The 23,698-nt window shown below is 42.4% G+C and overlaps 1 protein-coding gene across 1 annotated transcript in view; it reads right to left on the bottom strand.

Annotated features, from left to right (window-relative positions):
• The window catches only part of vwde (von Willebrand factor D and EGF domains), a 252,680-nt gene extending 239,154 nt beyond the window's left edge, over window positions 1-13,526 (bottom strand). The window contains exon 1 of the mRNA XM_078238337.1: window positions 13,307-13,526. Within this exon, the coding sequence (XP_078094463.1) occupies window positions 13,307-13,376 (70 nt within the window). The 5' untranslated portion in view covers window positions 13,377-13,526. The remainder of the gene's footprint in view (window positions 1-13,306) is intronic.
• Window positions 13,527-23,698: the final 10,172 nt, after the last annotated feature.

Genomic DNA, 23,698 nt, shown 5'->3' on the forward strand with positions numbered 1-23,698 from the left:
GGTGGGGGCACATGTAGTGGAACCATTTGTAGTCCACAAACCTTACAAATCTGACCCATAACCCAAGATGATTTAGATCTATTTATTTAGTTAGTTCTATTTGATTATTACCTTTTCTTTTCACTGTTTTAATGTTTTGGGCCTGAAAGGGTGCTGTTAGCACAGTTGCCTCATTGGTACATTAAACAAAATCAGAACACCAAGATCTATTAGTGTCAGCAGCTGGCAATCTATACAAATTAATGGAACTATTGATTTAAACTTTATACGTGGTTTGTAAGTTCCATTATATACACCTAACAGTTCACAAAGAAAACTTGCACAGTCCTGTCCTAATGAATTAGATTAAGATCAAGGACTTACTGTTACTTAAATGAACAGTAATTTTACACACATTAGGCCTGGCCACAGCAAAGAAAGCAATCATTGAATGATAGACTTCTTTGAGGATGAAAGTCACCTGCAACTCCATGCAATTTTTAATTAAATTGAACTCATTGAGAATTAGCTTCCTGAACAATAAAAACATATGGAAAAACAGATGGAGAGATGCGATTTTATAAGCTTGCTGGATGTATCTTAGATTTTGAATGTAAAAATAAATAACTTCACTGCAATAAGCAAAAAGCTTAGAAACGTAGGACTTCAGTAGACCATTCAGCCTTTTCAGCCATCTCTGTCATTCAATCTGGTTGTAGCCTAAACTATAATTTCCTGTCTCTCAATAACCCTCGATAATCCTTGACTCCCTTGTCTATCAAAAATCTGCCTAACACAGCCTTGAATAAATTCAATGACCCAACCTCCACTGTTCTCTGGTTGAAGAGAATTTTACAGACCAATGACCCCCTGAGAGGAACAAGTTCTCCTCATCTCCAACTTAAAAGGGAGACCTTTTATTATTAAACTGTGTCATCCAGTTCTAGTGCCCCCACAAGAGGAAACATTCTTCCAGATACCCACTCTATCAGGTCCCCCAGGATCTTCAGTACTCCAGATGTGGTCTTATCAAGGTCCTGTACAGGTGCAGTAAAATGTAACTTCTTTTATATCCCTGTAAGGGGATTTTCTTGGGGCATCCCTCTGGGGGGGTCTTGAATTCAGCCAATCTCAGCTAACACAAAGACTTGAGAAAGACAGTATGCAGTTAAAGACATTCTTTATTTGACCAACACATATTGGGAGAGAGATAGTCAGAGGATTCCAACTTCTCTCTGATGTTACATCACCTGAGCATAACAGATATACATTTCTGAAGATTCGATCCTCCTACCCAACCTGTCATCCAAGCTGGATGGTCCAATTACATTAATGCACTTTATTTACTTTGGCCAAAAACATTCTACCTTCCAGGAATTCATAGGTCATATGAACCCAGAGGTTCTTCCCCCACCACCCCCCTCCCCCCTCCCCCCCCCCCCCCCCAAACCCTCCCTGCCTAGTAAGCTTATCTACGCAAATCCGGTAGGTTCAAGGATTGCTCCTAACACCTGCAGTCCTGTGAACGAGAAGGGAGTCATCTATCTTGTCTGTTTTCTGTCCCCTTATCAGTGGAGGCTGAATATGTCTATTCGTTGCTGCTAGAAGCTGAATCCTTCTATTCATTTTCAAAAACCTTGGCAACTTGCCCCTGATAGTAGGATATATGCTTTATGCTTCATTGTTCTAAAAGAATGTGGTCTGTCTAATTGAGCTTATTTTCCATTATGCCAAGGGGTAAATTGCTTGTTGGCCAAAGCTCACAAGAAAATACAAAAATACAGTTTAAATCTATCATACTTGTTCAAAAATGATTATATATGTGCTTATACAGACAATACCTCCATACAGTATATAGGTGAGGCACATTGTGATACCTTATATATATATATATATATATATATGGCACACTGTGGTCCCTATTTTAAACTAATCTACTTTGTTTTAATAGTCCTCAAAAAGCAGGGGTTTCCCCTTGCACTGAATGCCAACATTCCATTTGCCTCGTGCACTTGTTGTACTTGCATTCTAATATTTTGTGATTCACGTACCAAGTCCCTCTGTAATTCAGTGTTCCATAATCTCAATTTAAATAATATGCTACCTTTCTATTCTTCCTGCCAAAGTGGGCAATCTCAATTTTGCTACATTATATTCCACCTTCAATTTTTTTGTTCACTCACTTAACCTGTCTACATCCCTTTGTAGACTCTTTACCTCCTTTTGACAAAGTTTGCCTTCAGGTTAAAGGACTTAGCAGCAGAATATAGCTCAGGGGTGTAATGTGTAATAAATTATGTAATAAATTATAAAGTTGTATGTTTTTGTTTCTTAGCCTCAACCAGGTTCCTCTGAAGGCTAAGAAATAGAGATTCACAACATAGTTAATCAAAAAGCCTCAAGATTATCATCTTTCAATGTTCTAACAAATTTGTTCATTGTTTTTCCTATCTTAACATTTGGCTTTTAGTTATTAAGTATTATTTATTCTTTGTTTTTCCACTTGCTTAATATATTCCCATTACAGCTCTATTTTCTGCCAATTTTCTTCCCAATTTTCTACCCTTTTCTTAAGTAAAAGGCCTCTTATTATAGTTCCACAGGACTAACAAATCTCCAATATTTGACCTCAGTGATCATAATCCACGTATGATCTTAAAGTGCACTGACAACCTCAGATTTCCCTGGAAGGGCAAGTTATCTCAAAAATTTGAGCAACAGATAAAGCTAGCCATTTCATGCTGCTACTATGTAGGAGCAACACAAGTGATATTCTCCATCAACAGGATACCGTCATCAATCCAAAAAGACATTCTGGCTACCACACAAATGAGTAATGTAGTATATAAATTTCAATGCCAATGTGATGTCCCAATGACTGGTGGATCGTGTCAAGCAGCTGTTTGCCATAGACAGAGTGTTGACTGTATTCAACCAGCCCATACTTAGAAAACTCAGAACAAAGTCTACAAAATTAGATGTGATTCTGTGATTGACAGCACTTACTAAGCAATCCTGAGTGTGCTAAGAGTTACACTAACAAGCAATTTAAGGTTATTGGTTGAGCTCGCAACGTGGCTCACTTATGCTTGCTAGAAACTACATATATTCATATGCACGGTCCTGTCCTCGGCAAACTAAAATAACCTATTCAGGCATTAAGCCTTTTTTCAAATTAAACAAAAACCTGTTCTCTAGTGCATTCCCGATACAATGTCTTGGCCAAGTACACTTGCCTTTTTTGAATCTAAACAAAAGTTTGGGAGGCCACTGTTCCCTGACGTATTCTGCATGGCAATGCCTTGATCAGAGTCCACTTGCCAACTAACTAGCACCCTTTGCTGATGCAATATAAGTTGTTCCCTTTGAAATTTGGTATTCTTGTTTCTGTCCTGATGAGTGCAAGACAAAAAACTTGAACAGCATTTTTCTTTTTCCAGCAATACTCAAAGTGATCTCCCTTTGATAGCAATAGGGATTCTTACTCTATCTGATTTCTTAATTAACCTAACTCACAAGCACCAAGTCCGATTCTAACACTCCAACTGTTGCCTATTTTAAATAAGATGACACAATACAAACAAGATTTGCACTTGAAATTTTCTGGTCTTCTAGACCCTGCATCCACCTTCCTCCACCTTTATAATAATTTTATTTCTTCCAAATGGTCATATATTCTTTTCCTAGGGCAAATACATAATATGCTACAGAAATATGGTTGATATTTTTGGTGTTGAAAACTATCTTCTTTGGGAACCAAACCATAATTGCAAGATACAACAGACACAAATTCCTGAAGATAGCACTCATAACTGGGAAAAAGTACTTCATTACTTGTTCTTGAGCTGGGTAATTAAAAGTTGCATGAAATTGCAAGTAACATACTTCATTGTAGAGTTTCATTACTCAATGACTGCTTACCTTATTGTGGCCAATTCTAATGTGCGAATTTAATGCTACTCCCATCAGGAAAAGACAGACAGACAGGAAAGAGATAGATAATCTGCCGAACTAGTGCGGTGACAATAATCTTTCCCTCAACGTCAACAAAACGAAGGAGATAGTCATCAACTTCAGGAAGCCTAGTGGAGGACATGCCACTGTCTACATCAACTGGGACGAAGTAGAAATGGTCAAGAGCTTCAAGGTTTTAGGTGTCCAGATCACCAACAAACTGTCCAGGTCCTTCCGTGCCAATGCTATAGTTAAGAAAGCCCACCAACGCCTCTACTTTCTCAGGAGGCTAAGGAAATTCGGCATTTCCGCTACGACTTTCACCAACTTTTACAGATGCACTATAGAAAGCATTCTTTCTAGTTTATCACAGCTTGGTATGGCTCCTGCTCAAGACCACAATAAACTACAAAGGGTCGCGAATGAAGCCCAGTCCATCACTCAAACCAGCTTCCCATCCATTGATACTGTCTATGATTCCAGCTACCTCGGAAAAGCAGCCAGCATAATGAAGGACCCCATGCACCCGGACATACTCTTATCCACCTTCTTCCATCGGGAAAAAGATATAAAGATCTGAGGACACATACCAACAGACTCAAGAACAGCTTCTTCCCTGCTGCCATCAGACTTTTGAATGGACTTACCTCGCATTTGGTTGATCTTTCTCTACACCCTAGTTATGTCTCTAATACTACATTCTGCACTCTCTCCTTTCCATAGCACACAAGAAACAATACTTTTCTCTGTATACCAATACATGTGACAATAATAAATCAAATCAATCATAGATAAGGCCATCTCTGGTCACTTCTTTGTATCACTTTCCACCAACATCCCACTTCCACATCCCAAGTCTACTGCCTTCTTTGTGTCTGCCTTTGGAAAAAATGATCCAATTCACATACCACTGCACTTTCAGAATACTAACTGTCGAGACTTTGGCCCCCTGTTCTTCACAATATTTCTACAGTGACTAATTTGCTAAATGGCACCCTGCATCCTTTTATAATTCCCACTAAAACCATTACTCTCCCTCACTCTGGCTGTTGCTCCACGTACAGTCCTCATCTCCACTTAAGTCCAAGAGATGCAGACTTAAATGGATATGGCAGACAACTGGTCTTGCATTCAGCTGCCAGATCTAGTTGAACCAAATAAAGCACTATTGGATCCTGCTTTCATCTGCCAAAACTGCCTATCAACCTAGGATCAGCTTAGAATTAGAAAACAAAATTCTGACTTCTTTTCTTAATTACAACCTATCTTCTTACAATCTTCTCACCTCCAATGACATGTGTGAGGAGTTCATGAACATCTGTATTAGAAAGATTGAGACCATTAGGTCAGCTGTCTCTGCTGCTTCTCTCTCTTCACAGTAAGAAGATTAACAACACCAGGTTAAAGTCCAACAGGTTTATTTGGTAGCAAATGCCATTAGCTTTCGGAGCGCTTCTCCTTCGTCAGATGTAGTGGATATCTGCTCTCAAACAGGGCATATATCAAACAGAGCAGATATCCACTCCATCTGACGAAGGAGCAGCGCTCCGAAAGCTTATGGCATTTGCTACCAAATAAACCTGTTGGACTTTAACCTGGTGTTGTTAAAACTCTTACTGTGTTTACCCCAGTCCAACGCCGGCATGTCCACATCATGTCTCTCTCTTCACCCAGGCCACATGTTCTCCACAGTTCCCCACTCCCTGGCTCTGATCCCACCTCATTATGTAGTTTCTTTCCTATCTCCCCACTCCCACCCTCAGCCCACTCCAAACTTATGTTGTCCATGAGACCCACCTCCTGCTCCCTAGACCTTAGTTCCACTAAATTACAGATCACACAATTTCCCCTACTTCCCCCCCATGTTAGCTGATACTATTAATGGTTAATATAATAGTATCTGATCTCCCTCTCCTTCAAATGTGCCATCAGGCCCTACTGTTCAAAGAGCAGCACTTAACTGCACCACCCTTGCAAGTTAACCCTTCCCTCACCGCACTAACAAACTCCTTTTATTTCCCAAAGTCCTTGAATATATTGTTGCCTCTCAAATTTCTACCCATTTTCCAGGAACTTCTTCAGGTTTTCACCCTGTCATGGTGCTAAAACAGTTATCAAGATTATAAATGACAACGGTGTGAGCGTGATAAAAATCACACTTTCCCTCCTCATTCTTGACCAGTCTGCAGCCTTTGATCTAGTTGGCCACACAAATCTTCGCCAACACTTCTCCACTGCCCTCCAGCTGGTTAGCACTGCTGCCTCACAGCGCCAGAGACCTGGGTTCAATTCCAGCCTCGGGTCACTATCTGTGTGGAGTTTGCACGTTCGCCCCGTGTCTGCGTGGGTTTCCTCTAGGTGCTCTGGTTTCCTCCCACAGTCCAAAGGTGGCCATGGTAAATTGACCCTAGTGTCAGGGGGTTAGCAGGGTAAAGGTGTGGGGTTACGGGAATGGGGCCTGGGTGGGATTGTGGTCAGTACAGACTTGATGGGCCGAATAGCCTCTTTCTGTACTGTAGGGATTCTATGTATTATGCTCACCTGTTCCATATTATCTAATTATAGATAAGAATCACCCACACTGGCTTCTCTTCTCACTCCTGCACCATTACCTCCGGTGTTCTCCAAGGATCCATCCTGTGCTCTCCCCTCCTATTTCTCATCCACATGCCTACTCTTCAGATTCGACAAGTACGCTGATGCCAACCAACTCTACCTCACCACCACCTGTCAATAAATTATCAGACTAATTGCCTCAAAAACAGAAATGTTGTCTAATTAAAATATGAAAAATCTATTCCCTGGCTTCCAACTCCATCCCTTTTCTGGCAACTGTTTGAAGTTGAATCAAACTGTTTGCAAGCTTACAAGTCATTTGAACTGAAGGCGAGCTTCCATCCACGTATACACATATCAATAAGACTATCTATTTTCGCTCTGTAGCTTCCTATGACACTATTCTGGCCTCAGATCACATGCACTAACCTTTGATTCTTTTCCTTGACCTTTTGAAAGTTCTCCCCTAAACCTCTGTCTCTCTAACTCTTTCCCTCCTAAGATGCTAGTTAAAACCTACCAAATGGGCCATGGTTTTGTTCAGCTGCCCTAATATCTCATGGATTTTGCTTCAGTTTTCTTTATAATGCATCTCTGAAACATCTTTGTGAATTTTAAAGGCACCATATATGAGTCTTATATAAAATTATGCTCGTTTGAATTAACAGAAACCTTGATCTTAATCTAATTAATTAGAATAGAAATATCCAACCTTTACATCTGCAAAAATAAAAATAACTTATTTTCAGCATAATTTTAGTTACTGGTTACGTTATTCTTGCTTTCAAAATCAGAAAGTCAATCTACTCAGCATACTCTAAGTATATCTTAGCAGGTCTGGCAGCATCTGTAAGGAGAGAAAAAAGCTGACGTTTCGAGTCCAGATGACCCTTTGTCAAAGCTAAAAGGCATAGAAAGTGGGAGATATTTATACTGCAGGGTATAAATTTCCACCCCCCCACATCTTCATCTGTCACAGTTTACAGCTTCTCTGCCATTTGGTCATTCACACCCTTTATTCTCTCTATGGACAGTCATTAGCAATCTTTTCCCCTGGTTTCTGTGGCTATGACTCATCTTTTATTTCCCTCACCCTGCAGTATAAATATCTCCCACTTTCTATGCCTTTTAGCTTTGACAAAGGGTCATCAGGACTCGAAATGTCAGCTCTTTTCTCTCCTTACAGATGCTGCAGACCTGCTGAGATTTTCCAGCGTTTTCCCTTTTGGTTTCAGGTTCCAGCATCCGCAGTAATTTGCTTTTACTCTAAGTATATGTTCATTCCACCCTTGGATAGAAATCTGGAGATAACAATAGTCACTGACTGTATCAGTAAAGCAGAGGGGTAGATGAAAGAGTTGAAGCTCAGCTTTTTAAGGATGAGATGGTGACACAATTTTTAAAAATGGGGTGGTGGGGGGAGACATTGACTGAGGAGGAAGTCAATATTGGCAAGCACTGGGTCAAGGGAAGATTGGTGAATGACGAGCAGTTTAATCGGAGGTCAATAAAGTTGGTTGTGGGTATTGTGATAGACAAGTCTGGTGAAGGCTAGCAAGAGGGAGAGAAGGAAGGTTGCAATGATTTTATTCTCACAGAATGGCTGATAATGCAAACTTACTACTGTTACCCAAATCCCCACAAGAAACCAAGGGCAGGATTCTCCAATCCCATCCATACCCACTAAACTGCCAGTGAGAGTGGAGAATTTGGCACTTGGCCAAAACTCCATTCACTGCAGCGTCACCAGAGAATCCCAGCAGCAAAGTCGGAGGTTTCCGATGAAAGAAAAATATCCACAGTTACCTTTTCACAGAAGTTAATACCGAGATCATAGGAAGGTTCACATCTGCATGGGTGGTCAAATTTTCATCCGGGAAAACTCAACCAGCACACATTCATGGCTCATGAACTTCACACCAGTTTATACACTGATTAGGTTCATAGTGCATTTTGTTGGCCGTAATGGGGTGTGTAAGGAATTTGGGTGCAGAAAAGGGCCAGTTAGAAGGCCGACTCAGTTCTCCAACACAGCAACCCAACTCTCAACATTGTTTAAAGGTTCCCTAAACCTCACTCCTTTACCCCTTACACACCCCATGTCCCCAGGCCGTTTCATTTTCCTCAATACCATCCATGCTCCTTCAGATTTGCCCATGCCACCTCACATATCACCTCAATGCACACCTCCACTACGCATCTTCCATAGCCACTCACCCAGTATATACTATGTACAGTTCTCAGGAGCCATGCATTAACAATGGAAATTATTTCAAAATCATTGGAAAACCATCAAATAACTAACACTCTAAACAAAACTGAATGCAAACTCACTATTCTTGGTACCAGACCGAAAATCCCAAGAGGGGATACAAGTTGTAATCTTTCAAGTTGCTAAGAGGTACGTAAACAAAAAAAATCATATGAAAGATATATTCTCTTATTATAGGCTGGTAAATGTTTCAATAGCTCTTGGTTCAATGAGACTTCTACTGAGCTGGTACTTTTGAAACCCAGCCAAACATTCATAATGAGACAGCTGTCATAACAAAAGTTTCCAGCTCCACTGATAGAAGAGATGTCCATTTCCACTTCGAAGCAGAGTGCTGTCAATCAATGGAGGGGAAGCAGATGCATACCTTTCTCCCTATCTTCAAAAGCAGTTTTTTTTTAAAGCAGCTAAATCTGCCAGTTCAATTAAATCAGAGCACAAAAATGATAAATCGAGAATTTTTTTTACACGTTTGAATGCATTATGGTATTTGTTCCATCAGAAAAGTGATGCAATGCATGTGAACAATTACACAATATTTGTTTTATTTAAACATAAGATTCTGAGGAGACTTGACAGGGTAGATACCAGGAGGATGTTTCCACTTGTAGGGAAGACTAGAACTAGGGGACATACTGAGGTCCCTCCTTTAAGACTGAGGTGAGGAGATTTTTTTTCCTCGAGAGGGTCGTTAGTATATGGGATTCTCTTCTCCAGAGAACAATGGAGGCTGGGTCATTGAATTTATTCAAGGCGCAATTAGACAGATTGTCCTGTGTCTCTCTGTCAATGTCAGGATCTACTTAATTTTGCAGGACAGATCCTTACGAATCATTGCATTAAAACACACCTATATTACAAAACAACACATTTGAAGGCATCAAAATATATTACACTTACCTTTCAGAATGATCCTGACTCTTCAGCAGACTTTCCACTTTTTTCACGAATGCTCAAATCTGGCTTGTGGCTCCCATTTAAAATGGGGAAACCCAATCTCAGTGGGGAAGGCAGGTTTGCATTTCTGCATACTACACATTCCCAACTCACAAAAAGAGCAGAAGGAAATGGTGTGACATGGCGAATGTGGAAGAAAATCTAATTTCCTCAACAACAAAAAAATCACGTCTGGCCATTCGCACATCAAAATGCACCTCTGCACTCAGATGGAAATTCAGCCCTTTGTTTCCAATGTTTTTGTGTGTTAAAATTCTCATTCACTTCAGGCTGTGAGACTATGCATTCTCCTCCCTCCCTCCAGGAAATCTTTTTTAACACAGGAATTGTTAAACTGCTGTGAAGTCTATAAAAGGGCAGTTTTTCACAATACTGAGTATCTACCTATCTATCCTGAAGGATGCTAGATGGTTTCTCATTGCTAACAGGACTTTGTTCTGTCTTTTTGGACTGACCATTTAAGTAAGGAGCAGAAGAACATTTTAATATTTTCAGAAAACATTGAATGATGTTAATCCCCGCTTCCTCCACCCAGCCTGTCCACATATATAAATTAATATTTATATACTTAATTCCTCAGTCCTGATTTGCCTCGCTGCCCTACTTAAATGCTTTCAGCCAAAGCCTATCAATCCACACAGAGCTAAATTATAGTTGAGTTTTTCCTCCCCAATAATCTTGCACACTGTTCATATTGGGTGACAAAGGAATTCAACTCAGTTTTGAATATACAAATTGTATATGAAAAATCAAACAATTATTCTTTTCGATTCATTGCATTAAACCAATGTGGCATGATTCAAAGTGTCACTTACTCTATTTCAAAGGAACAAATACAGAAGAAAAAGTTTTCTAGAGTCTTTTCCATGTATTAATACATCTGGGAATGTGAAAATTGCTTGGTAGTCATTTTCATAGCAAATTCACACACTTCTTTTTAATGACAACTGAGAGGACATTATAAATATATTTTAATCATGCCACAATAGCATTCATGAAAATATCATCATTGCTTCATTGACAGATGAAATATCAAAGCAGAAATTCCCCAAAAAAGATTTTTTTCTGGCCATTACCTACCTACAAAAGTATAGTATGCCAACAGGTGAAGTTAATGGAGTTATAGATTTGGAAAGTTATACATGCAGACGGGCATATAAAATAGAAATTCTTAATTCCATGAGACTGATGACAAAATCATGGAAATGTATGTAACATACGTATGGAAAATATTTCAAATTAATATAAGCAAATTATTGCAACAATTAATGTCTAGTCCAGTTCATTTGTTAATGTCCTCAATAATATCTTTCCAAAGATATCACATAATTTACTGCTGTGTTTAAAACATTAGCCATGCTAAATTCTCCCTCAGTGTATCTGAACAGGTACTGAAGTGTGGCGATTAGGGTATTTTCATAATAACTTTATTGCAGTGTTAATGTAAGCCCACTTGTGACACTAATAAATAAAAGCTAATAAACAGAAAAATAGTCTTGGTCGGTCTATCCTTTAATACTAAATGATTTGCTGAAACTTTTGGGGAAATGTCCATTCTTCAAATGCCTTGTGCCTCTTTTTCAGGTAAAGCAGACACCATTGATGTTTTCTAATGAGGCTACAACAGAATTCTGTTTCTGGGAACCACTGCAGAGTTACTATTTTCGACTGCAGAGGCAGTGGTTGATGTGTTGTTTAGGTTTTCCAAAGTCCAGTTAAAAATACAGATTGCCGAAACACAGCTTAATTATATGGTTTAGCTCCTACATGTAGTACAATATGGATAAAAAGAAAATAAATCCTACACGATTATAATGCTGGCCACAAGGGAAAATAAATATTAGAACATAAGAAAATGAATACAATGAAACAAGACGTACAAAATTTCCATTACACCAAAACTGCTAGAGTAGATCCAGAAGAATGTCCAATGTGCTACTGATACTACCCTGCAATTCCAGTCCCAGGGGAGCATAGGAGACACTTCAATGTGCTCAAAGTATGTTGACTTAAGCAATGCCTTCAGGCTAGGAAAGGCAATCCAATACGTGTTGATATCCGAAATTACTGCTGTTGTAGAGGATAGATCATCAATATAACTGACACATAGAAAAGCCTTTGCCTTTTTCATTGCTACTACCTTTCATTTGCAGTTACCACACCAATTTGTACCATAAGCATTATTTCCTTCCACGTGATATTTAAAGCTGTCTTTAAAGTTACTTTTTATGGTAATCTTTGACTGTCTATCAAGTGAAAGCAATGCTACAAACACAGGCCTGTTTTAAAATGATACAAAATTTTCCTGGATTGTTTTCAGTTGTAAGTGAAAGCTTGGGAATTCCATTTAGTGCTGGAATGCTTACACATAAACCAGATGGGGTGATGATAAATGACCACCAATACCCTAGAAAATTTCAGTCTCGAAACTCACAGATCTGCTTTGACCACTCAAGACCTGTCAATTTTACAAACCAGAAGTTTGGCTCTTTCAACAACTACGAACTGTTTCAATATTTCCTATAGATTTAATACCCAAGAAGAAAGCTCAGACAGAGCAAACACTGAAGCCCTTGCAGCAGTAAAATCTCTGCAACGTACATCACTGTTTAACACGAAAACTATGGCGTGTAACATGTCAAGAAAGATATTGCAGCCAATAAAACATATATCAGTTAGCAACACCATACATGGAGAAACATCAGTTTCCGTCCTGTAGCTACAGTCCTGTAGCTTGTATTATATATTTTTTTCGTGGAGAAATAATATTTACATAGAATGTTGATAATAGTTTGTAACTTAATATTAAAATTTTAAAAATATTGTACTTGACTGGATTGTCTAATCATATATGAATTAACCCTCGAAACAGAGAACGCAGATTCTGCAGATTTAGGAAAACTCTTGCCGCATACTTTAAAAAAGTGAGATCTGATACAATGTCGACATTTATTAAATAAAAGTGCTATTTTGATATTCAGTATTTTAAAATCGATACATTCTGTCTCGTGTTGCAACAGAACAAATCAGAAAAATACCTCATTTAAAGCGATGCCCCGACCCAGGGATAATTAAAATTCAAAAAGAAACTTGTACACGAAAACCAAAATAAAATATTTCTAACGTTACATTCTCTTGTATCGAATTCAGTGTAATTTTCGCTCGTTGTACATTAATGTAGCTAATTAAAATCATCCTGCTTAACAGATTGTGTACATCTTTCAAAGTACTTCCGAAGTAAACAGCAACTGGTAGATATACACAATACATTCAAGAAAACAAAACATGCACGTGTTTCAGTGAGAATAACACGACTTCGAAGATTGAATGATTTGTACTGAAGGGTCAATGCGATTTGGTGTATCTCAAACTCGCTGAAATTATCTAAATACTTCATTGCACGAATACGATTTCCCCCTCTTTTAAAAAAAATGCAGAATAACCTTAGTCTGGTTAACTTAAATAAAAGTGACAATGTTGAATATTTACTTCAAAACAAATCAAGTAATAATTGGGTACGAGCAATTTAAAGATTGTCAGCATTTTCTGTCCTTTACAATGTCTTGGGTTAAAAAATCAATCGCTTACCTAACTGACAGGACACACCGTGGAGGGACAGCAGCAGAGTCCAGAAAAGGTAACACGCCTTGAGTGCCATTGCCAATACAAAATCGATTTTGTTTGTTGTTTTGCCACGGGACGGTTCGCGCACAAAGTTTTTTTCTATGTTCTCTCTTTGCCCCTGGTTCAGGGGGGAGAGAGGGGGGTTGAGCGATGTGACATGAGTGCCTCTTGCAGAGTGTGGGGATGGTGGGGATGGGGGCACCAGCGCGGTGTCCGGCTCTGGCTGCGCTGCAGAGTGCTCCGGGAATCCCGGGCGCCGCTGGACACACAGGAGGAGCTCGAGCTGGAGGCGGAGCGCTCTCTGGACAAGGGAGCAGGAGCAGCAGCAGCAGCGCGCGGGCGGGCGCGCCGCTCCGGACTCGGCGCGCGGCAGCGGGCGACACGCGCGCGGAGATCAAGCTGGAGCGGGCGCGCCCACGAGACAGGTGAGCGCGTGCCCGAGTGCGGATTCTGTCCCCACGCGCGCGCGACAACTTTCATCCTCTTATGGCTTTGCCCTCCTGCTGGGGTCTATGCATCTGCTTTAAATACAATCCTATTTTAATATATATATACATTTCTATACACTTTTCCCTTTTTTACGTTTCAGATTCAGAGTGTGCTGTCCCACTTGATTTGTCTCTGGCTTTGTGCTCGTTTAGTTTTGTGTGTGTGGATTATTATTATCAGGTTGAAACTCCAGTCTCTTTATGAAATTGTTCTCCCACTTTCTGCAGAGCATCGTCTCCAGAGCACAGCGCCACAGTTTGGACATTGCAAACAGTGATGGAAAGACTGAATTAATCCGGAGGAGATTTTTTTTCCTTTTAGCATAGACAACTCCAGACACATTTTGACGGAATTGCTCTGTTCTCACTAGCCGCAAGTGAATGCTTTCAAAGGGAATGTGTGCCTTTATGTGGCCACGCACTGATTTGAATCATTTTGAGTGAAACTCCGCCGTTTTGGGTTTTTTTTAAAAAAGAGACCTATTTTGATGCATCTCATTCAGAAAAAAACAGTTTTGCAAGTTTATTGTCTGTCTCTTTTTGAGCTTTAGTCTTAGTCTTATTCCACGGAATCTCAATCAAGGTCATCAACTTCCTCTGTGCTTTCTGTCCTGTCTTCTGACAAGCTCGCGTCCTTTAATCTTCTTTCACCCGCACACATTGCTGCAGTTTTCCTCCAGCTCCGTCCCAATCTTCATCAAATGTAATCACGCCATTTAAGTCCCAACAGCATACCAGTTTCTGATCATCCAATTTCGCTGTCATCATAAAGGCTTAATTTCTTTAAAAATCCCAAACGACTGCCCCAGAGTTAACCTTTTATCGCTCTTCAGTGTACTTGAATGTCCCTTTGCTATCCGACAGTGCACTCAGCTTTCTCAATGATTCCTGCTCTCGTATATCTAAGCCATTTCCTACCATCCCCCAATACTAATACTTCTTAAAGTTGTAAAGGAAGTCCTGGTATGACTCCAATCGTTACTCAGTGTGCCTTATTATAGCAGAGTAACTGCAGATCAGTCAGCCGAACTTCAGTGATAGATTATCAGAAAAAGCTCTTGAGGAGAAAGTATGAATTGTCATTTAGAAAAGTATGGAACAATCACACTAAGGCAAGGTCATGTCTGACTAAAAGCAGCATGCTATGGATGCTGGAAATCTGAACTAAAACCAGAAAATGCTGAAAAAACTCAGCAGATCTGGCAACATCTGTAGAGAGAGAGAAACAGAGTTAATGTTTCGAGTCTGTATGGCTCTTAGTCAGAGTCCTGCTGCCGGACCTGCTGAGTTTTTCAAGCCTTTTGTGCTTTTACGTCATGACTGACTAAATTGATAGGATTTTTTAGGAGGTAACAAAGAGAGTCAATTAACACTTTTGATGTAGGCTACTTGGATTTAAGCAGGGCATTTGACAAGGTTCACGACAAATATCAGTGATTTAGACTTAACTTCCAGGGAGGTGGATGTTTAAGAAGGTTACAAGTGAAACACAAATTAGTCATGTAGTTGATAATGAGGAAGAAAGCCGTACACAAGAGGAACATATCAATCATAGAATCATAGAAACCCTACAGTGCAGAAGGAGGCCATTCGGCCCATCGAGTCTGCACCGACCACAATCCCACCCAGGCCCTACCCCCACATATTTTACCCGCTAATCCCTCTAACCTACGCAACCCAGGACTCTAAGGGGCAATTTTTTTTAACCTGGCCAATCAACCTAACCCGCACATCAATGGACTGGACAGGTACACAGTTAAATAACAGTGAGAATTCAATTTGGAGCAGTGTGAGATACTGCATCTGGGAAGGGCAAACAAGACAAATGAATATAAAATAAATGGGATGAGCGGTCTAGAGGAACAAATAAACCCTGGAGTGTAAGTGCACTGATCCCCGAAGGTAACCAAGGACAGGTAGATGAAATGATACATAAAGCATATGGGACACCTTCCTTACTTCACACAGAGGGTGGTGAGTGTCTGGAACAGGCTGCCAGAGGCAGTAGTAGAGGCGGGTACAATCTTGTCTTTTAAAAAGTGTTTAGACAGTTACATGGGTAAGATGGGTATAGAGGGATATGGGCCAAACACAGGCAATTGGGACTAGTTTATGCGTTAAAAAAGGCATGGACAAGTTGGGCCAAAGGGCCTGTCTCCATGCTGTAAACCTCTATGACTTGGAAAGGGATAGGGTATAAGAGCAGGGAAGTTATACCAGAACTATATTGAACATAGTTAGATCACAGATAGAGCATTGCATACCATTCTGGTCACCACATTACTAGAAGAGTGTAATAGAGAGAGTCCAATAGAGATTTACAAGCATACTGCCAAAAAAATGAGAATTTCAGCTGCAAGGATAGATTGGATAGGCTGGGGTTAACAGAAGTGACCAAGGAGCGATTTTATTGAAATGTTTGCAAAGGTGTGGTGCCTAGAAAGAGTGGATAGGTAGGAACTACTTTCACTGAGAGAGGTCAAGAACCAGGAGGCATAGATGTAAAATAATTGGTAGAAAGATTAAAGGGGAGTTGAAGAGAGTTTTTCACCAAAAGAGCATTGGACCTGGAACTTTATGTCTGAAACATATTTATACTTGGAGATGTACTTGAAGTGATGTAATCTTACTGGTCTGTTGACCATGAGTCAGACATTTGGATTAGACCAGATAGCTCTTTTTTCATCCTGCATAGTTATCATGGACCAAATGATCTCCTTCTATGCTGTCGGTTTTTTTCTTTATTCTGTTCATCCTTTTACTGCTTTCAACATTGCAAATCACTCTATTCTCCTTCCAGCTTCTCCTTAATTTACTTGTCTGCAATATTCTCTAAACAGTGAAGAGGCTTCTAGTCCCACCTAAGTCTATGCTTGGCTCCCTCTCATCCAATGGGTGAAATTTTATGACTGAATGGTGCCTGTTTTCGCATCCATTCCCATTTTACCAAGAAAAGAATTTGGTGTGATTGGTAGCCCGCCCACAACAGGCAAAACATCAATTTGCATATCTTTGCATTCATCACAATATAATTAGTGAGCTTCACCCCCAATCGTCCCAGCTCACCTACCTTCATGACCTCGTTCATGGCAGCCGGATTGGTCAGGAAAACACCGCAAGTATCAAAGTCGGATTCAGGTGCTTGAGCAGTGAGGGTGAGCGAGGAGTCAAATCTCAATATTCAAACTGCTCTATGCTGCTCAGAGGGGGTTGTTTCATGGCGGCCATGTTGCATTTCAGGTTGGTTGGGGGGAGGGGGCTGTTGTTGCTCATGGGGTCCAACCTCAGACTCTCAGCACAGAGCCAGGTCAGAGTGCTGACCTCAGGTCTTAGTGCTGACTCTGGGTCCTAATGATGGCAACAGCAAGCACTGTTGCAGGCAGGGGATGGGCTGGAAACTCTATGAAATAGCAGTGCTGTGGCCTCAGGGCTAATGTCTGTGGCCACTACTGCATGGGTTCTGTGTGTGTGTGTGAGAGTGAGTTGGGGTTGGGGGGGGGAGGGGCTGTGTTGCCATTCTGGGATCTGTGGGAGGGATATGGGGTGTATGTGTTGCTGGGAGTCAGTGGGGGGAGGGGGGGGGCTTATGGGGAGCATGTGTTGCTGGGGGTCTGTGGGTGGCTATGGGGAGTGTGTGTTGTCGGGGGTCGTGGGGATGTATGGGAAGTGTGTGTTGCTGGGCTGGAGGTGAGCAGACTTCTTCTCTCCATCTGCCTCTCCCCTTTCCCAAAATCTCCCCACCCCTGCCCTTCAGATTGACAAGATGGCTTTTGCAATGCAACCATTGATCTTGCTGTTTTTTTGGTTGCTGCTGTAGCTGAGGAGGTGAAGCAGGAGGATGAATTGAAAGCAGAGGAGCTAAGGGAAGGAGGAAGTGGAGACCCCGGCAGCTCCGCACGCAAGTGTCCTTCGAGCAACTGTCGAACATCGCATGCTGCCAATGGCTCTGGCTCCGATACAGTGTAACACCTGTGCCATTTGTTGCAGGACCTTGCACCTTGGGGCATTGGGGGGGGGGGCGGGAGGGAGGGGGAGGGCTGTGAAAGTGATGGCCGCCTTAAACTTTTACGCCACCTGGTCCTTCCAGACTGCCAGTACAGACCTTTGTGGTATTTCCCAGCCATCCATCCACAAATGTGTTAAGGAGGTCATGATTGCCCTGTATGCCGAGGCTGGCCAGTATAATAAATTTGACCTGGTCAAGGCCCAGCAGGATTCATGACCATCATGGGGATGCTAAATGTGTAGGGGGCTATAGACTGCATCCACGTTGCCCTCCAGTGAAGAATCCAAGAAGATTCATGATCAGAAAGGGCTTCCATTCAATGAATGTGGAATTGGTGTGTGATCATCAGCTGAATATCATGCACGTCTGCGCCAGACACCCCGGCAGCGTGCATGACAGCTTCATATTGAGGAGTTCTGATGTCTTGGAGGTCTTCGAGGAGCCCAGGGTGCAAGAATGGCTCATGGGGGATATGGGGTACCTGCTTTGGACTTGACTGATGACGCCTGAGTGGAGGCCTGAGACTAATGCGGAGACCTGATATAATGAGGCCCACGTTGCCATCCTTTCAATAGTGGAGTGATGCATAGGGCTCCTCAAGATGCAGTTCAGGTCCCTGCACCGCTTTGGAGAGGTCCTCCAATACATCCCCCTGATATTGTTCTGCATTATGGTAGCGTGCTGTGCCTTATACATAGAAACATAGAAGATAGGAACAGGAGAAGACCATTTGGCCCTTTGAGCCCACTCTGCCATTCATCACGATCATGGCTGATTGTCAAATTCTGTAGCCTAATCCTGCTTTCTCCCCATAACCTTTGCTCCCATTCGCCCCAAGTGCTACATCTAGCTGCCTCTTGAAAACATTCAATGTTTTGGCATCAACTACTTCCTGTGGTAACGAATTCCACAGGTTCACCACTCTTTGAGTGAAGAAATGTCTCTTCATCTCTGTCCTGAATGGTCTACCCCGAATCCTCAGACTATGACCCCTGGTTCGGGGCTCCCCCACCATCAGGAACATCCTCCCTGCATCTACCCTGTGGAGTTCTGATGGAATTTTATAAGTATCTATGAGGTCCTCCCTCATTCGTCTCACCTCCACTGAAAACAATCCTAACCTAGTCAATCTCTCCTCATACATCAGTCCCGCCATTCCCAGAATCAGCCTGGTAAACCTTCGCGACACACCCTCGAGAGCAAGAACATCCTTTCACAGAAAAGGAGACCAAAACTGCACACAATATTCTAGGTGTGGCCTCACCAAGGCTCGGTATAATTGCAACAACACACCCTTTCGCAATGAAGGCCAACATACCATTTGCCTTCTTTACCGCCTGCTGCACCTACAAGCTTACCTTCAGCAACTGGTGCACAAGGACACCCAGGTCCTGCTGCACACTCCCCTCTCCCAATGTACAGCCATTCAGATAGTAATCTGCCTTCTTGTTTTTGCTTCCAAAATGAATAACCTCTCATTTATCAAATTATACTGCATCTGCCATTGATTTGCCCACTCACCCAACCTGTCCAGATCATGCTGAAGGATCTCTACATCCTCGTCACAGTTCACCCTCCCATGCAAATTGGTATCATCTGCAAACTTTGAGATGTTACATTTTATTCCCTCATCCAAATCATTAATATATATTGTGAATAGCGGGGGTCCCAGCACCGATCCCTGTGGCACCCCACTAATTACTGCCTGCCAATTTGAAAAGCACCCATTAATTCCTACTCTTTGTTTCCTCCCTGCCAACCAGTTTTCTATCCATCTCAATACACTTCCTCCAATCCCATGCACTTCGATCTTACATGATAATCTTTTAACGTGGGACTTTGTCAAATGCTTTCTGAAAGTCCAAACATACCACATCAACTGGCTCCCCTTGTCAACTCTACTAGTTACATCTTCAAAGAATTCCAACAGATGTCAAGCATGATTTCCCCTTCAAAAATCCATGCTGACTCTGTCTGATCCTGCCACTGCTTTCTAAATGCTCCACTATAAAGTCCTTGATAATAGATTTGAGAATTTTCCCGATTACCGATGTTAGGCTTACTGGTCTGTAATTCCCTGTTTCCTCTCTACTTCCCTTTTTGAATATTGGAGTGACATTAGCTACCCTCCAGGGACTGTTCCAGAATCCTGAAAAATGACCACCAACGCGTCCACTATTTCTAGAGCAACTTTCCTTAAGTACTCTGGGACGTAAATTATCAGGCCCTGGGGATTTATCCGCCTTCAATCCCATCAATTTTACCAACACCATTTCTCTACTAATATTGATCTCCCTCAGTTTTTCCCTCTCACTAAATCTTGCATTCTCCAACATTTCTGGTATCTGATTTGCATCCTCTTTTGTGAAGACAGAACCAAAGTATGTATTCAGTTGCTCAGCCATTTCTTTGTCCCCTATTATACATTCTCCCATTTCTGTCTGGAGGGACCTACATTTGTCTTCATCAATCTCTTTCTCTTCACGTATCTATAGAAACTCAGTGTGAGTCTTTATGTTCCCTGCAAGCTTACTTTCGTACTGTATTTTCCCCTTAATCAATCCCTTGATCCTTTGCTGAATTCTAAACTTCTCCCAATCCTCAGACCTATTATTTTTCTTGGCCAATCTGTATGCTTCTTCCTTAGATCAGACACTATCTCTAATTTCCTTTGTAAGCCATGGATTGGTCCTCTTACCCATTTTGCTTTTGCCAGACAGGAATAAATAGTTGCTGCAGTTCCCCCATGCATTCCTTGAATGTTTGCCATTGCCTATCCACTGTCATCCCTTTGAGTAACTCTCCCCAATCTATCGAGGCCAAGTCACACTTCATTTATTCATAGTTTCCTTTATTAAGATTCAGCACCCAAGTCTCCAAATCAATGACTTCACTCTCCTTGATAAAAAATTCTATCATGTTATGGTTGCCCATCCTCAAGGGGTCATGCACAGTTAGATTGGCAATGATTCCCTTCTCATGACACAGTACCCAGTCTAAGATGGCCCGCTCTCTAGTTGGTTCCTCACATATTGGTCAAGAAAACCATCCCATCCATATACATTCCAGGAATTCCTCCTCTACACAACCTGGCGCAGCACTGAGGAGACCTTTTTGAGGAGGAGGAGGACATGGAGGCTGACCAGCCAGGAGTCGCTGGGTAGGAGGCCGCCCAGAAGGAGGAGGAGGACAACGATGATGAGCAGCACCACCTAGGCGCTGGAGGGCTGGCGGTAGCAAGGATGTGTTGATACACATGGGTTCCATTAACCACCCCCCACCTCCCCCCTGCCACTTTGGAGTCCTACAATCTCCTGCAACATTGTAACACCAGAGTGGTGGTCCTGGGTACGCTGTGTTGATGAATTTCTGTGGCAGGCAGGAGGGTGATGATGATTCACTATGCGCCATTGTGATAATGCCCGGATGCAAACTAGTCTGACTCCTCCCACCTGAGCTCTGCATGCACTTTGGCACCTGGGCCCACGTCTCAGTGGTGGGTAAGGGAGCACTAAACCTCCATGCAGGGCCCCGGGGCAGGTGGAGTGGGGGGTGGGAGGGGGGGGAGGGAATCTCTCATGGGTTCTGGGATGCCATGGCAGGTGCTGTAAGTTGCTGCCAATGAATGCCACCTGCTGTAGCCAGTGAATTATTTGATTTTCTCAGTAGCAGTGCATTGTGGAGCCTCCCCCACTGACATCAATGTGCAGGGTCACTCCAGCGACCGTTGGGGTAAGTACATCCCTGTTAGAGGCTTATTCGAGACAAGTTAGTCACAGGTGTGGGGTGAAATAACATTCATTGTTGAAAATAATAGTGCTTTCAAAATAAATGATAATAAAAAACATGTGAACGTGTATTCTTTAAAATTCCTAAATATTCTATTTACCTAGTGTTGCCCTTCACCCATGCCATCTTAGTGCCACTACAACTTCTTCATCTTATATGGCCCACCACTTCATTTCGGTGGATGTACATCGGATGTGGAAGTGGCCAGTTACCAACTGTGCCTTGTGGGCTGTGATGCCCTTGGTTATCGTCCTCTGGAGGGCCAGGACCTTGAGTGCCCTGGCCTGTTTCCAGGAGTCAGGGACTTATCCATGACACCCTCTTCATCCTGCTTCCCCTGAGATGCCCCGGTGTCAGGATGGGGGAGTTAGAAGGTGTAGCCACAGCCACAGTCTCCTGGGTGGAAGGCCCGAGCCCTTCCTCCTCCCTCGGGGTTCCTGCAGGCCCCTGGGTCACTCCATGGGATGACGATGCTTCTGCAGTGAGCTCCAGAAGCTCTGGCGTCACTTGGCCCTGCCAGTCCTGGAGGATCACCTACGTTCTTGCCATGTTGGTCGAGCACTTTGCAATGGCCCTCTGAGTCAGGGGGCCACCTGTCAATGGAAGCAGCAAGTGCCCTCTGGGACTGGGCCACACTCTGCAGCCCCTCTGCCATGACCCTCTGTGACTGGGCCACATTCTCAAAAGCTGCTGCCGTAGCCCACTGTGTCTCAGCGCTGTCCCGCTAGTTCTCCTGCAAGTTCTTGAGTCTCTCAGTATAGGCCGTAGAATCTCAAGAAGCCTGTTGAGGCCCTCAGCTGTGGCCTACTGTGACTTGGCCGTGGCCCTCTGGGACTCCGCCGTGGCCTGCTGTGACTCGGCCATCGCGTGGACCTTGCCACTAATGGTGAGGATTTCCTGCCCTAGGCTTTCCCCCGAGGATGCCACCCTTGCAGTTTTGACCTGGGAACTACACAAGACAGGAAATAGTTGGTCCACCCAAAACCTTTGGGACTCCTCCTAACAGCCTCACAATCGGTCCAGTGTTGCTGTTAGCATTCCCTGGCTCTGTTGCTGCATCTTCAGCAGCTGAGGGTATTCTTCTCCTATGGGGACAGAAGGAACCATGTCAAATCTGATGGCATGAGTCCTGCAGGGTTCCGGGGGTGGCCCTCACAGGGCAAGGGTTGTGATACTCTTGTGTGGGAAATCTCCGTTGACCTCGGGCGGGAATTTCTGGTCTTGCTCAAATGGGGTCGTAAAATCCCACCCTATATGGAGTCAGGTATTCAGATTTGGGTCAAATAGGATGTTGAGCTTAGAAGCAATTTACTTTAACCTGAGACAGTGGTGACGAAGGGGGATGGAATTAATGGTTTGTTAGGGAAGACAAAGACGTAGAATTCAGTCTTCCTAACATTTAGTTGGTGAGGATAATGTCTTATCAAAGACTGGATGTTGGCAAGTAGCTTTTGCTGCGTAGAGGCAATGGAAGCTTAAAATGTGTAGTGGAGATATTGAGCCTCAATGCCATCAGCATCCATTCGGAACCTGACCTCATGTCTTTTGATGATGTTGCTGAAGAATAGATGAGGAAAAGGAAGAGGAAAACAGGAATTACTTGGGAATTCCAACGGTAACAGTGCAGCAATTAGAAGGGAGACCATTGCTAGCAATGTTTTGACTGTAGTTCAATAGGTAAAAATTGAATCAAATGAGTGTGCAATCCCACTGAGCTAAAGAATGGAGTAGAGGAGTTGGAGGAGGGTGATGTGATTGACCATGTCAAATGTTTCAGAAAGATTGAGAAGGATAAGGAAGAATAATGCACCATTATAGTTTTAGAGGATATATTTTGCAACTCTGATTAGGGTTTTTTCAGTGTTGTGTTCATGTGTAAAACTAGTTCAAAGAGATTTAGGCATAAAGCTATGCCAAATATTGACATATATTTGAAAGGTGGCAACATATTCAAAAACTTTGTAGCAGAAAGAGAAATTGGAGCTGCAGTGCCGGTTTACAAGGTGAAAGGGATTGTAGATCACACCCACACAAAATAAATTACACTGGGAACTTATGTTCTTCTCTTCTAAA

The sequence above is a fragment of the Mustelus asterias genome, chromosome 2 (assembly GCF_964213995.1).
Source record: "Mustelus asterias chromosome 2, sMusAst1.hap1.1, whole genome shotgun sequence".
Lineage (NCBI taxonomy): Eukaryota > Metazoa > Chordata > Chondrichthyes > Carcharhiniformes > Triakidae > Mustelus > Mustelus asterias.